Here is a 14389-nt window from a genome sequence, read left to right as displayed (position 1 = left end):
ATACGCTTGAAATAGGGGGATATGTAAATAGTTTACGTTCTGGGCAGTGGTATTATTAATAGACAATAGGCGCTTATGGTGAGTACACCTGGTATCTGTGGGGTTCAAATTGGTTACGGTGCTAAAGGGTTGGAGAGAACCACCAGCCTCCCTTTTGTGGCAAAAGCAGCACAAAGTCAAAATTTGAGAATACCCAAGCACACGCAAAGATTTGGTTTACAAGATTATTATGTAGATTCAGCATGCAACACAATAAAGCAGTTCTTTGTTTCTTTCTTGTGTATTTCTTCAATTTAATATTCTCGTTTTCACAGTAGTTTCACAGTCTTCACAGTGGTTCCCAAGCCAACACGTGTTTCGTCGCCTTTAGTAATATCGTACATGCGACTTGTTCACGGCTAGGTACAAATTAATATGATATTTCACATTTGTCCAATGTTATTGTAGATGTTGCAAACATTTGTTAACATATGCAAACAAATGTGCTCCCAGGGTCGGTGACAATGTATTGGGCTTTCGACATGTGGTGGTATCACACAGCTATGCTGTACATATTAGCACCGTGAAATAAGGTGAGTTGTAGCCTTATATATATGATGGTGAATATCCGAACGTACAGAGATTTATCGTGTGGGCGGTGTACGTGGAATTGATTGTTTATGTGGTGAAAATACGTTCTGTGTGATGTTTACCATATATTTCATACGGTATGTAAAGTCTCTAAACACCGGGCTAAAAGTGCAGACGGAAGTGAGCTAATCAAAGCATAGACTAGCTGGGGGTGGTCTATTGATAAATATGCTATATAGGAGGAGAAGGTATAATTAAGTCACTGACCTGAACACTGTCTTGTTTTGGAGTGGTGGTAGCTGATGATGAGACCTTGAGGTAGCAGTCGAGTACCTTCCTGCTTTACCCTGCCTGGTGTTGCTACTGTGAGGCACCACCATTCCTTTTCCACATCTTTTCACCACATTCAGGGTATTTAGAGACACAGGTCACTGTTTACACAGACAGATTTTAATTCTTATAACTTTTCCTTCTTTTTTGGTGATCCGTTCCTGCAGGAGTACAGATGGTGCAACCACTGGCTCAATAGACTGTCTAAATGTATGACAACTGCTCTAGGATTACGAGCTGTGATATCACCGTGTGAACAGGTCCTTTGTTGTGTATAAGTCTCAGAGTGGGGGAAGACCTGTTCTCTGCCCCTATAGCTTCTTATTGTGTTTGGTTCAAATTCAGACATACCATCTTGAAAATAAAATTTGCTGTGTGAGAAGGGGGTGTGGCCTTGCAAAGGGTGGGACTTTATGGTGATAACTACCTTTGAAGGCCCCCTGCCTCCCCCAAGCCGTACCCCGCACTTTGACCTTCTGTCCCCTCCAAACAAAAAAACAAACAAAACACAAGCTGCTGGGGTTGGTGCAGATGTCCTGGGGTGTTTTCACACTTCTTAGCTGCTGACTGCCTCCGAAGAGGAGCTGGAAATCCACGCTTGTTAATGGTTTCCTACTCCTCTTACCTGCCACCGTGCGATTTCGGCTCCTCACTGGGGACCGTGTGAAGAGAAACGAAATCCTGTGGTGTGTGTGAGTTGGCAGGCCTGCAAATATTTTGAGCCACAGACAGCAAGAGGTGAGAGTATCATCATATCTTATAAGCATTACATTAAAAAGGAATTCAAGCATCAGCTGAACTTAACAGATATGTCACATTCAAAAGATGTTACGAATTCTATTTAATACATTTGAGATAAAAAAATGAACTGCTGTTCTTTGGCACCACAGAAGTAAACTTCTACGTACCTGTGGAAGGCTGAAGGCGATACTGCCAGGAAGCACAGAGTGATGGGTTTTTAAAGTGAATATGAATTTGTGGTTGCCAGCGGTTCGCACTGTAACATGCCTAAGAAAGGAAAATAGGACAAAGTCAACATTTTCTGTAAGACAGGAGTGACATACCTTTCACAAGTGACAGAACTCAAATCGACACTTCTCTGTCAACAGTTCTCCCGATCAACTCAAAATATCATTACATTATACCATGCAAAAGACAGACACAGAAAGTAAGAGTTTGCTAGCCACGAACTAGGCATAATTCACGGTGGCAAAAAAAGAAGACAGCACCTACATGCTAAGTACACTTGTGGGAAGGTAGCAGTATCTACTAATAACAAAGTAATAACAAAGTGCACAACTATTCAACTCAGCTGGCCAACCAAGCACAGCACAGTAAAGTATGGTTAGTCCTGCATGTCACATGGCGAAGTCAGGCCAACATGTTCCAGCATGTGCGCATGCTCCTGATGCTACGTCTTGTGAAGGAAAGAGACACTAAGAACTGAAGTGACAGGACGCTGAGAGGGTAAAAGACATGTTGTCAACTTAAGATAAATGCAATTTTACATGCTGCGTAACACTTGTAAAGCAATGGCGGTCTTTATGTGGGCTCCTGAGGTGGCATCCATATAGAAGTCTACCCTCGGGGTGCCTCGGGTGAGTGGTGCATTACGGACCTACGGTGGTTGTGGATTGGCCCGTGGGAATCAAGGGCAGGGTTATAAAACGTTAGGGTAAGAGGTGGCAGATGGTGACACTGCATCACACTGTGGTCCAGGTTAGGCAGGTGATTCCAGTGTGGACCCAGCCATATTAAAATCAGCATGGTAAGCAAAAATTATGTGTTTAGGCCCAGATCTCTGACTGGGGGGCGAGTGTTTGAAATTATTCAGCATTCCATCCATCAATCAATTGTTCTTTTTGCAATTGTCACTCCAAGTGGGACGGGGACACCCATACGTGGGTCCCGTGCTCACCATGCCTCTGGATTCAAGCTATGCGATATGGGGATATACGGTCCTAGGATGCTTGTTTCTGGTTCAAAGAGGACCTGGGCTGGCAGTTCGGGCTGGACTGTTCCCAAGGGGAGCATGGTCAAGACTGATTTGCATATAACTGGGTGCAGACTGGAATGGCGTGCAGTGCAAACAAATGCTGGAATTAGGCCCAGATCTCTGACTTAGGGAGAGTGTTTGACATTGTACAGCATTCAATCCATCTGTTGTTCTTTTTGCATTGCATACATACAACTGGAGTTATGGATTTTACAAGTACCAGAAAATCAATGCAAAATACCACATACAATTATTTTATTTTTTAACACTGTGGTCAATTGGAAAAGCCAATAGTGAAAATCGGCCACTTGTAGGTCGTGTTGCGTTGTACCCTTGCAGGGTAAAGGTGATTGGAGTCCCAGGACCAAGCCACAAAAGTCAGTTCAATTTTACCTGGCCCGTGGAGCCCTGGTACAGAGTTGTCCTGGCTATCCTTGGTGCTGAATGGGGGCAGCGGGAGAGCTGCTTCTACCACTGAGAGAGTGCTGCTGGTTGCAGACATCGGTCAATGGTCGAATGAAATTCCCCCTTAATGCAGCATCAAGTAAAGGGGTATGTTGCCCGACTGGAGACCAACAAGTGTTGGCAGTGGTAAACAGTGTTGAAAGTAACTTCAATGTCCGGTGGCCCAGGGGAACAAGGTAGCTGCCTGTACCTTCATGGAAGGCAGGACTACAGTTCACACAATGCACTAGACCATCTGGATTTGGACGATCCCACAGATGGCTCGATGGCCACCTATTCTTCAGATCTGGAGGTTCGTTTTACCTGCAGTTTGCAGGGAATTAGTGCCACTAGTCCAGGGGATTCTGAGGGTGCTTCAGGCTTCAACATCAGTCCCTCTGCCAGGAAGTGCTGAGCTTTAGCCAAGGACAATGCTCAATCACGCAGTTCCAAGTCTGTTGCCACAGGGACAAAGTATCCCACTTTTGACTTGCAGCAATGGGCAAAGTCCTGTTGTTGCAGACACGGGTCTCCTCTTGGTCCTTCCTTGATGCAAGTTGTTCAGAAAGGAGGTTCAGGTGTCAGGGGTGTCCCTTAAATCCTAAATTTAGGGGAGTGAGGGGTGTGGGAGCTAGTAGCCAATGGGCTAGTCCCTGCAGCTAGTCAGTCACTGAGGTGCCCACATCTGGGGTTGTGGGCCACCTTTTCTACCCAGAACCTTCTATTCTGCCACTCTTAAAGATGGTAGAAGTCAAGTTTTAATGTACAGACCAGCCTGCTCACCCTGGAGATGTGGCTAGCCTTTTGGGGGTATAAACCCTTGATGTACCAGTTCACTAGCCTGCTTGGGAGGTGGGACCCCTTCCGGCCCAAGCCTTTGTTCCCGACTCCCGGGAGTGTTCACACGGCCTGACAGAAGGTCAGAATCCTGTCTGGGTGGTAGCAGGTGTGGGAAAAGCAGGCTTGCCAGCCAGAGCACACAGAAGCTGGAGCACCCAGGTGGGCAACCTCTAAGGTATTCACTTGGGTGCATGCCACATCACTAACAAAATACGGTTCAAAAGCCGGAGGGTCTAAGGGAAAGTTTAAAGACCACACAGGGTTTGTTCCCCACAAGCAAGATAAACAACAATACAAAACCCTGAGGTCTATCAAAACGCTAAGAAAGTGTGGAAACCACTACGTTACATGAAATCAAAACAGAAATGTGAAACACAACCAATACCTAAACCTACTAGATATATCTTTGGGCATATCCCTTTAAAGGACGAAATCCCTCACTCACCAAAGGTGACATGCTTCATTTGGGATTCTCCTCCCAGAGGAAAAACCTGGTTCCTCTGGGGGCTACAACTCCCTCACTGTGAGGGAGGAGCTCAGGGATGTTTTTGTGATTTTGATATTGGATATACTAAATCCACAAATGTACAGCTAAAGGTATGAGTGAGGGCGCAGCGCAAAGAAAATTCTGAGAAATGTGAAGAAAAGTGAAATATAAAACTAGCTCAAGAACTTAGAAAAACTTTATTGCAATACGTACTTGGCCAGGATTAAAAAAATCGTGCACCAGCAGTCAACAGTTTTTTTAGACCGTGGTGATGGAATAGTTGGTCAACATGTTTCAGCCATGTAGCCTCTAAGAAGGCACGGCTTTTATCAGGACCTATAATGCTACTGCGTGCAGAAGAAAGAATGTGTAGTTAACACAAAAAAGGATACAAGAAATACACACTCTTTCAATGTGTTCAATAAAGGTGAAAATTACCCGTGAACACTAGGTAAGTCACCACACCTCAACCTGGCAACCGCTCAGGAAGGAAGCACCGCTCTGTCCGTCAGTACGCCGGCGCTTCAATGAGCCTGAAGCCAAGTACGTATCACAATAAAGTTTTTCTACGTTCTTGAGCTAGTTTTATATTTCACTTTTCTTCACATTTCTCAGAATTTTCTTTGCGCTGCGCCCTCACTCATACCTTTAGCTCTACATTTGTGGATTTAGTATATCCAATATATCTAGTGGGTTTAGGTATTGGTTGCGTTTCACATTTCTGTTTTGATTTAATGTAAAGTAGTGGTTTCCACACTTTCTTAGCGTTTTGATAGACCTCAGGGTTTTGTATTGTTGTTTGCATGCCACATCAACCAGGGCACGAGATTTGTGTCAGGAGGTACATTGCTTGATACCAAACATTACATATTTTGGCAGTACCATAATGGAGCTGCCAACCACGAGAATGCTCAGGTGGTTTCCATGTTATCCTATGGACCGCTAACATTTATAGTAGTTACGCACTATAGGGACATATAGGCTTGCACTTACATGTCATCACCTTAAATATACTGCGCCCTGCCTCCTGGGCTAAAAAGGTCTTCCTTAGGGGTGTCTGCTATATATTAAAGACTGTGCCACACATGGTGAGGGTACAGTCGAGTTTGACCAGTTTGCACTGCTCCTGCAGTCTCGCAATGGCAGACCTGCTGTCATTAGCTTACTTGGGACACTTAGGGTGGCACAAAACCATGCTGCAGCCCTGGGGACCCCTTTACCACCCATGCCCTGGGTACCACTGGCACCATATACTAGGGAGAGTACTGGCACTGGAGCCTGGTTAGCAGGCTTCAGTGCACTATCCGAGTCGAAAACCAGCATCTTGTAGTCCAAATGAGGGCAACAAGTGGGGGGCATCTTTACAGAGCGCGGTTTTCTTACATTTTGGTTTTTAGATTGCATGGCTGGACCCAGACTGGCATATTTCTACATGTGGATTATTGGTCATTACGTTGTTAAACGGGCAGCAAAGCAGACAGAAGCTTGTCTTTTTGGTAAAAAAAAAAATAACTTGGGTTTTCGGGCCACAGAAATTAAGATTGAATGGGTGGGGGGAATGAAGTGGGGTCAACTATCTACCCTTGCACGTAGAGGACCCTTTCCTGTTGTATTATTAATTCAACCTGGGGGAGAATGATTTGTTGCAGTTATCAGGTTTGGGGCTGTTGAAACACATGAAGAAAGATTCAGAGAGGATTGGTCATATGCAGTCAGGCTCTTATCTGTTTTGGACAGTTTTCATGGCACAGAGGATTTGATGGGGAGCGGTGATGTACACTGCAGTGGAAAGGACTAGGAGAAAAGTAAATAGGGAAATGCAGTGTTTTTGCCAAGGTAGAGGCAACAGGGCGGTAGAGCACGTCGATATCAAAAGTGAGGACTTCATGTTCTATTGGCAAGACGGGGTGCATTTATCCTTCATGGGGAATGAATTGTACTTGCTAGAATTAAGAGACAGCTTGGCAAAGAAATTGGCGGCGTCCCAATGGTATTATTAAATCTTTTTTCATGCTGTTGGGGTCACAGCCGTTGTTAGGAAAAAATCTAAAGCTTTTGGGGCCACAGTCTTTGCCGTGAACACTAGATTCATGATGGAGTCGGGTAGGGAGTGGGGGAAAATGTCTGTTCTGGGTTTATTCTGGATGACAAAAAAGCCCAAGGATCACGAAATAGGCCAGAAGATTTGGGGCATGGCAGGGCAGACCTTTGCAGGTGAGAGATGGTTGGGGCAGGTGTGAGTTATGATGAATGAAATGATAGGGGTATGGTGATGTTGAGGGAGATGATTAAGGGTGGGGGAAAGCTAGTTTGAAATTCAAATTAGTAAAGGCAAAGATGTTGATATTTGTGTTATGTATTTAAGTTTTGATAGTTCACCTGTCCTAATAAAGTGGCCTTTTGCTATTTAATCTGGCATGGGTATTGGCCTTCTAACTGGTTGGATGACGGGAGCACCCCATGGCCATCAACAGGGGAGTTTTCGGGTCGCAGAGGCACCGCAGCAGAAGCGCGATGCACACCACAGCTTGGTGTTCCTGGCGGCTGTGATTTTCAAAGTGCCAAGGAACTGAGGTGCAGCGATGCACGGAAGACAGACTGTAGATACCCAGGGCTGCTCGGATGCTCTGGCCATGTTGACTCAGTGAGTACTCAGCGCGGTTACTGCACGCCCCACCACAGCCGGCCAGTCCGGAATGAAAGCACTCCGTCACCAGCAGTCCTTAGGTCCCCACAGTGACATCTGAGGAGTGCACTTTTACTTTTTTTAATTTTCGCCTGTGAGATAGCAACAGATGCAGACAGATTGCCCTGCCATTTCCTCGTGGACACCTGAAGAATTTGCCTAAAACAGCAAATATTGCTGAAGTGTTAGTGCTGAATCCACCCAGTGTCCCTGTTCATGCGGGGAACCCAGGACCTCCATTTTGGGTTTGCTTTTCGTCCCCTTCCTCTCGGGTCTTGCCCAATTTGCTCATGGGCATACAAAAGAGACTATTGTCCCTGAAGCCCTCTAAACAGAAATTGAAAGAGGACTACAGGATTTCAAGCCCTCCTACATTTGCATCTACCGAGGCGGGGGCCATCTTGGTCAGTGCAGCCTCCTGTTCTATAAGGCTCAGTGAAACTCAGAAGGTATTTTCATCAGATTTGGGCTCCTCTGGAAACCCTCTACCTCTAACCTACTACAGTGAAAGATGTATTTAATACAGTGTATAACTGTATGTCTTCAACCTTAGGGGAGAGGAGTTGGCCTAACGGCTAGGGCGTTCACCCTCTAATCCGGGGAACTGGGTTCGAGTCTCGGCAAAGACGCTGAGCATCTTCTGATTCTGGGCAAATCAATTAATCTACCCGTGCCTAACCAAAAATGAATGTGTGTCCTCATGTAACGTAACTGGTGCTATGTAAAACGCTCGGATACCCGATTCGGGTCAAGTTCGCGCTATATAAAAATTCAGCAAAAAAAAAAAACCTTGTAACAAAGCTTACCGCCACACTGTTATCCCACCCAAAACAACAATTCCTCAACCGGAATGCTGGCTGATCTATCCCGTGACATAAGAACGCCCAGCCGAGTTTCTGAGAGAGGTACGGCTGCAGGAGTATGCAGGGAGACTGCTCCGGATTTGGTAGGGAAGGAGTACTCCGAAACACCCAGGGTCCCCCTACCACTGGGATCCTGCTCAAATGCCCAACACTCACCACTGCTGCTGGGAATGGGGAAGATCTGCGGACTTTGGAAATGTCCCTTCCACCTCTACTCTCTCCACTCTTGGGGGCGAGCTGAAGGATGAGGCAGATGGCGTTTACTAGAAACACCGTGACTGGTGCTCTTGATGGAACTTTAACGATGCCCCCTGGGCGGAAATCAAAACTGTCTGTACTTACCGCAGTGCCCGAGCAACTTTAGCTGATGCCCTGTGGAACTGTCATATGCAGCTATAGTGGAGTTTGTTTCTGGTTCACCCCTCGGCCGGCACCTACCCAGCCGGACATCTTATTCCTCGCCTCCCCATTGTGTTTTCCTACCTGCATTCCCTGCCCCTGTTTACCATTCCCCCTCTACCTCCTCACTCCCCATAAAACGTGTATACGCGCTAATAATCTCAAATTATTGTGTAATCTCATGTTTTTTCTTTCCTCTATGTCTATACTTGTCTATGTAATTATGGAACCTGTAACTCTCTGATCCTCATGTAAAGCGCTCTGATACCTCCAGGTCTAGCCAGCGCTATGTAAAACTGTGCAAATAATATTGTGGTGCCCAAGCAACTTTGGCTGATGCCCGGTGGAGCTGTCATATGCAGCTAGAGGAGTTTGGCTGTGGTTCACCCCTCGGCTGGCACCTACCTAGCCGGACATCTTTTTCCTCGCATCCAGTTGTGTTTTCCTACCTGCATTCCCTAGCCCCGTTTAGCATTCCCCCTCTACCTCTTCACTCCGCAAAAGACGTGTGTACGCGCTAATAATTCTCACATTATTGTGTAATCTCATGTTTTTTCTTTTATTCCTTTCTCCTATGTCTATACTTGGCTATGTAATTATGGAACCTGTAACTCACTGATCCTCATGTAAAGCACTCTGATACCTCCCGGTCTAGCCAGCGCTATATAAAACTTTGCAAATAAAACAAATCAATAAATGTGCCGTCTTCGCCCGATGTTCCCTCTAAAGTATCATCATTTTTCCCAAGGACAGAGGTTTTGAGGAACATCGGCCCCTGGGTGAATCATCTGTATTAGACCCAGTGGTCAGAGGACTTCCAGGTTGTCTTAGGGCAGTTGCTGCCACCGCCATCTCTATACGACAATCTGAAGGGATAGTGTTGAGTAACGAGCTTATGGTTATGGTACCACATTCTGTAGATGTGCTCCTGAACCAGACTAAAACACAACACTTGACTAGCGCTAGACTCACAGGATACGAACTTATGCTTTTGGCACCTCATATCACACTCAAGAGATGTTTGACATTAAACCCAGCTACATTGTTACCTTTGCCAGCTAAACAAACTCAAGATTTACATGACTGTATTTTCCTCACAGAAGAACAAACTAAGGGAAGAATAGATCTTAAGGATACACCTTTGTCAGATCCTGAGGGAGAACTATGGGTGGATGGCTCTTATTTAAAACTACCTGATGGCACCACCTCTGCATCCTAGGCTATAAACACATTACAAACTGTGGTGGAAACAGCTTGTATCCCACAAAAATCTGCCAAGCAGCTTAACTCATTGTGCTTTTAAGGGCTTGCGAGCTCAGTCAGGGATTATCAGTAAATATTTATACAGATAGCCAGTATGCATTTAGTGTGGCACACAATTTTGGCAAACTTTGGAAAGAACGGGGATTCCTAACCTCCCATGGCTCTAAAATACAACATGGAAGATAGCTATTGCGCTGGGATCGGCGATGCAGAACATTCTCGCACACTGGCGCTCCACGACACTCCCCACTGTCACGGGCTGGCTTCATAGATTGTGGCATGTGCTGGGGATGGAGAAACTGTCGCTTACAGTGGCAGGGGATATAGAGCAGTTCAATGATCTCTGGCAGCTGTTTCAGTCCCTGCTGGTTACTGAATTTAGGGAACTGACCTGCCCGAGATATCTTCTCCTCTTGCGGCTTACGACGCTAGAGGAATCGGCCTCCTGAATGGACACGTGGCAGGTATCCTTCATAGGGGGCGGCGGGGGAGGGCGGGGATGATCAGACCTATGCACTGGACGAGGGGTGGACTGGGGGTTTTGGGGGTTGGGGTTCGGGGAGGGTGGTATGGGGGGGCTTTTTAAGAATTTTGCAACACTGCTCATCTTCGAGTGTCATAGCGGACTAATGTTTTGTTGGCATGTTCTTTGAAGGGCCTCCTGCCCAGTATATGGCCCTTGCCGCGGTGACCTGACACCTTCTATGATTTGTATTGTTTGTCTCTATGTGTTGCACCAATAAAATACCTTAAACCTAAAATACAACATGGCGAATTGGTAAATAGTCTTCTTACTGCCTTGACATTGCCAAAGAGTGTAGCCATTATCAAATGTAGTGCCCACAAGAAAATTATAGACACGGTGGGTCAAGAAAATGCTTTCGCTGACGAAGTTGCGCGAGATACTGCTCGTGCACTCACGAGTAAAGTATATGTACTACGATCCCGAGCTGAAAGATGGGAAAACATGTATACAGAGATTAAGGAAATACAGCAGTCAACCACTGAACAAGAAAGGGCAGAATGGCAAAAGGAAGGAGAGTTAGATGATGAGGGATGTTGGGGGTCAAAAGATATGTCAAAATAGAAGTTGCCCTATGCCCATTTATTACCTTTTGTGACTATGGCTCATGGATCTGCTACCGTTAGTGCCAAAAACACCATCTCCCAACTAGATCAGGTCTGGGATAATCCACTCATTCGGAAAACGGTTGTACATTTGATTAAACATTGTTTGATATGTTTACAGTATAATCCTGGGAAGGGAGTATCAACCCCTACTGGTGGATGCTCTCCACCTCAGGTTCCCTTCGAAGCACATCAAATGGATTATATTCAGTTAGAGCGCTGTAATAATTTGAAGTATGTGTTAGTTGTGGTTTGTTCCTTTAGAAAGTGGGTAGAAGCTTATCCCACCAAAGACAACACAGCCTTGACAACAGCTAAAGTTCTGTTGAAGGAGTTCTTCCCCTGTTTTGGAATATGTAGAGTCCAATGGAGTGACAACGGTCCCCACTTCAGTGGCCAGATGATAGAGTACCTAATGAAGGGTTTTGGGGTAAAACAGAAATTTCATGCTGCTAATTATCCTCAGGCAGCAGGTCTGGTAGAAAGGTACAATGCCACATTGAAGTTGAAACTAGCAAAGATACAAGCAGCGACGGGCCTTAATTGGCCAGATGCCTTGCTTGTTATCTGTTCGTTCCATCCCATATAGTAAGATTGGACTTTCTCCCTATGAGATAGTCTTTGGTAGGCCTATGAATGTATGGGGACCCCCAAGGCCAAATGTAATTAAAGAAATACAGTACCCTGTTTTGAGTGATTACCTTAAAAAACTTGACTGAGAAACTGTCTCTGATTCATCAGCAGGTGAATGAAGCTATTCCAGACAAGTTAGAAGGTCCGGCTCATGGTCTTCAACCTGGTGACTTCGTCCTCGTAAAAAACTTCCAACGTTCTAATAATTTGGAGCCTCGCGGAAGAATCCGGAGCAGATCCTGCTTGCTACTCGAAACGCTGTCCGTGACACCAACAGACGCCATTGGATTAATGCAGCACACTGCAAGCGAATCCCAGCAACTGTTCTCCAGCCAGAAGGCAGAAACGATCTGAAATACATCTTACAGACTCAGAAAAATGTTGCTCCTCTGAACGAAGACACTTTATTTCCTGATCAAACTACGCCTTCAGCAACAAGGTACGATTTATGACCAAGGAAGGGAAGGAGTAGATAGAGATACCGGAAGATCAGTTTCAATTAGTGGAACGGTTCGGCTGTGACACGGTAGGATCACCGAATCGGCTGAACTAGGTTCAGAGGGGATTGTGATGCGTGTTCAGTGGTGCCTGGATCTCTCTCTGACCTGTGGTTGTATCGATACCAAGAAGGAGAAATGCAGAAATTGGGATCCAAGTTGCGAAGTAATGACTAGACTCTGTGTATGGTGACTCTGATCATATTGTTGATAATATTGGCAGCAGTCTTTTGGACAATGGAGAAAGTGATTCCGGCTCGAACCCTATTGCCCGCTATTGCTCCTGTCACCACGGAACATTATTACTTCACTCTTCCCTACCATGAACAGAAACATCGGATGTCCTACCTCAATAACACTTTCATCTAAATGTTACATAATACTCCTAATGCTACGAACACTACCAATTGTTGGGTATGTGGAATGATGCCAGCTCATCAGAAGAAGGGAGGAACACCTTTCATTCCCTTGTCATTTTCACATAATGACTCCTGTACAGCCTGGTTCGCCATTTTGTGGGCCTCTGCAATTAATAATATCACTCAAGCTGATGTAGGAAGACTCAATGCTCAGCTAAACAAGGTTTGTTTCCCCGATGAAGAAGGGGATCCACAAGCCAAAGGAACTGTATGGGAAATGGAGGAGTATCGCAGAGGGAATTCCTCCACAAGATATGTTTTTCCCAACACTCGAACAGCCAAGGGTAATGGGCCTCCTGTTATCGCTGTAACCAGAGCCCGAGCAGAACTTTGTGTGAGCAGTATTGGAGTATTCCCGTGGGAAAAAGTGACTGTACTACAGTGTTGAATATCACTGGAACGAACAATAGCAGTTTTTTATCTTCCCATAACACTTACTTCATTTGTGGAAACAAAGGTTATTATCATCTACCAGTCAGTTGGTCCGGCATCTGTTATGTGTCCTTTTTGCTTCCGCCTGTGTACTTAGCACCTGCCTCTCATCACAAAGACCAGAAACTGTTTAATGACATTTCTTTGAATAGATTTAAAAGAACTATAAATAATGATGAGGTAGATCAGACTGATACAGCATTACAGCAATACGTTGATTTTAATTTGGGACTCTTTTTCTTTGTTGGTACGGCCCTAAATAGTAGAAAGATTAGACGCCTGACCGAGTGGTAGAAGCAGTGACTTATCAGACAGCAATGGCTCTAGGAAATATGACAGAAGAGCTCCAAATTACAAGGATTGTAACTCTTCAAAACAGAATGGTGCTTGATGTAGTACTCACCGATCGTGGTGGAGCATGTCACATCATCGGTAGTAGCTGTTGCGTGTTCATACCTGACCACGCCCCTTCTGTCTATGACTCCATTTCCAAATTACATAAAATAGCTACAGAAATACATCAAGACCAAGGAACATGGTCCTGGTCTGAACTGTTACAGGGACTTATTTCCACTTGGGGTTGGAAATTATTATTGGGAATAGTAATTATAGGAGCCATCTTTCACACTTGCTGCTGCTGCATTCAATGTGCTCCTAAAATATGTACAGCTTGTATAACCACTCGTAATCATATTAAACCTCCTTCGATTAATGTTCATGAATTGAATCGAGAAATTATGATGCACACTGAAATTTACCAACTTATGAATATCAACATTCAAGATTAATATATGCACTTTTTTAGAATGGATTCAGCATAGCTGAAAAGGAAGGACTATTAAAATGTTAAATCTGATTCTCTCATTTTTTGATTAAGCTATGCCTCATCCATTTCTCACCCCTGCTCTGCTTTCAGCCTGGCTCTATCCTTGACACCGCATCTGTATAAACATGAGTAAAGAATCTAGATTGGGGCATTGTAGGCTGTGTATACATGCAGAGTCAGCACAAAAGAACAGCTGGCGTCTGCACGGGGTTTTTCAGACAGTGGTAAAGCCTCAAGTAAAGTTTGCTCAGATAGCATATCTTGTTGTGCAGCTTCTGGACGCGACAGTTACACAAGGCACCAAGGCTGTTGATTCTTACCGATTGTTTCATTTGTGTGTTCTTCCCAAAGCTCTATTTACCTCTGGGTGTCCCTTGTTTGTGATCTTTGCTATAAAAACCCATGTAACCATCGTTCGGTGTGCTCTCTTCTTGAGTATCTCTATGGTGCTTGTTGGACGGAGCCCCATTCACTAATGCCAATTAAATTACCTATGGTTTGTACATTGCTCCCGTGTCGATTCCTCCTTACTTGTTAAGAACCCGTGGACTAAAGGGTGACCCTGCACCAGTGGGT

General features: G+C 45.1%; 1 protein-coding gene across 4 annotated transcripts in view; it reads right to left on the bottom strand.

Moving 5' to 3' along the window:
- The window catches only part of LOC146869886 (vesicle-fusing ATPase), a 1522848-nt gene that overhangs the window by 1186441 nt on the left and 322018 nt on the right, over positions 1 to 14389 (bottom strand). For 3 of the 4 annotated variants that reach the window (XM_085623863.1, XM_085623829.1, XM_085623831.1), the window contains exon 3: positions 1809 to 1908. The exons of the other annotated variant lie outside the window; for it this stretch is intronic. In XM_085623863.1, coding sequence (XP_085479989.1) covers positions 1809 to 1908 — 100 coding nt within the window. The remainder of the gene's footprint in view (positions 1 to 1808; positions 1909 to 14389) is intronic. 4 annotated transcript variants of the gene reach the window in all.

This window comes from Triturus cristatus, chromosome 1_1, assembly GCF_964204655.1.
Source record: "Triturus cristatus chromosome 1_1, aTriCri1.1, whole genome shotgun sequence".
In the NCBI taxonomy this organism is placed as follows: Eukaryota; Metazoa; Chordata; class Amphibia; order Caudata; family Salamandridae; genus Triturus; species Triturus cristatus.
The sequence above is the reverse complement of the archived record's forward strand: the minus strand, read 5'-3'. Positions and strand labels throughout refer to the sequence as shown.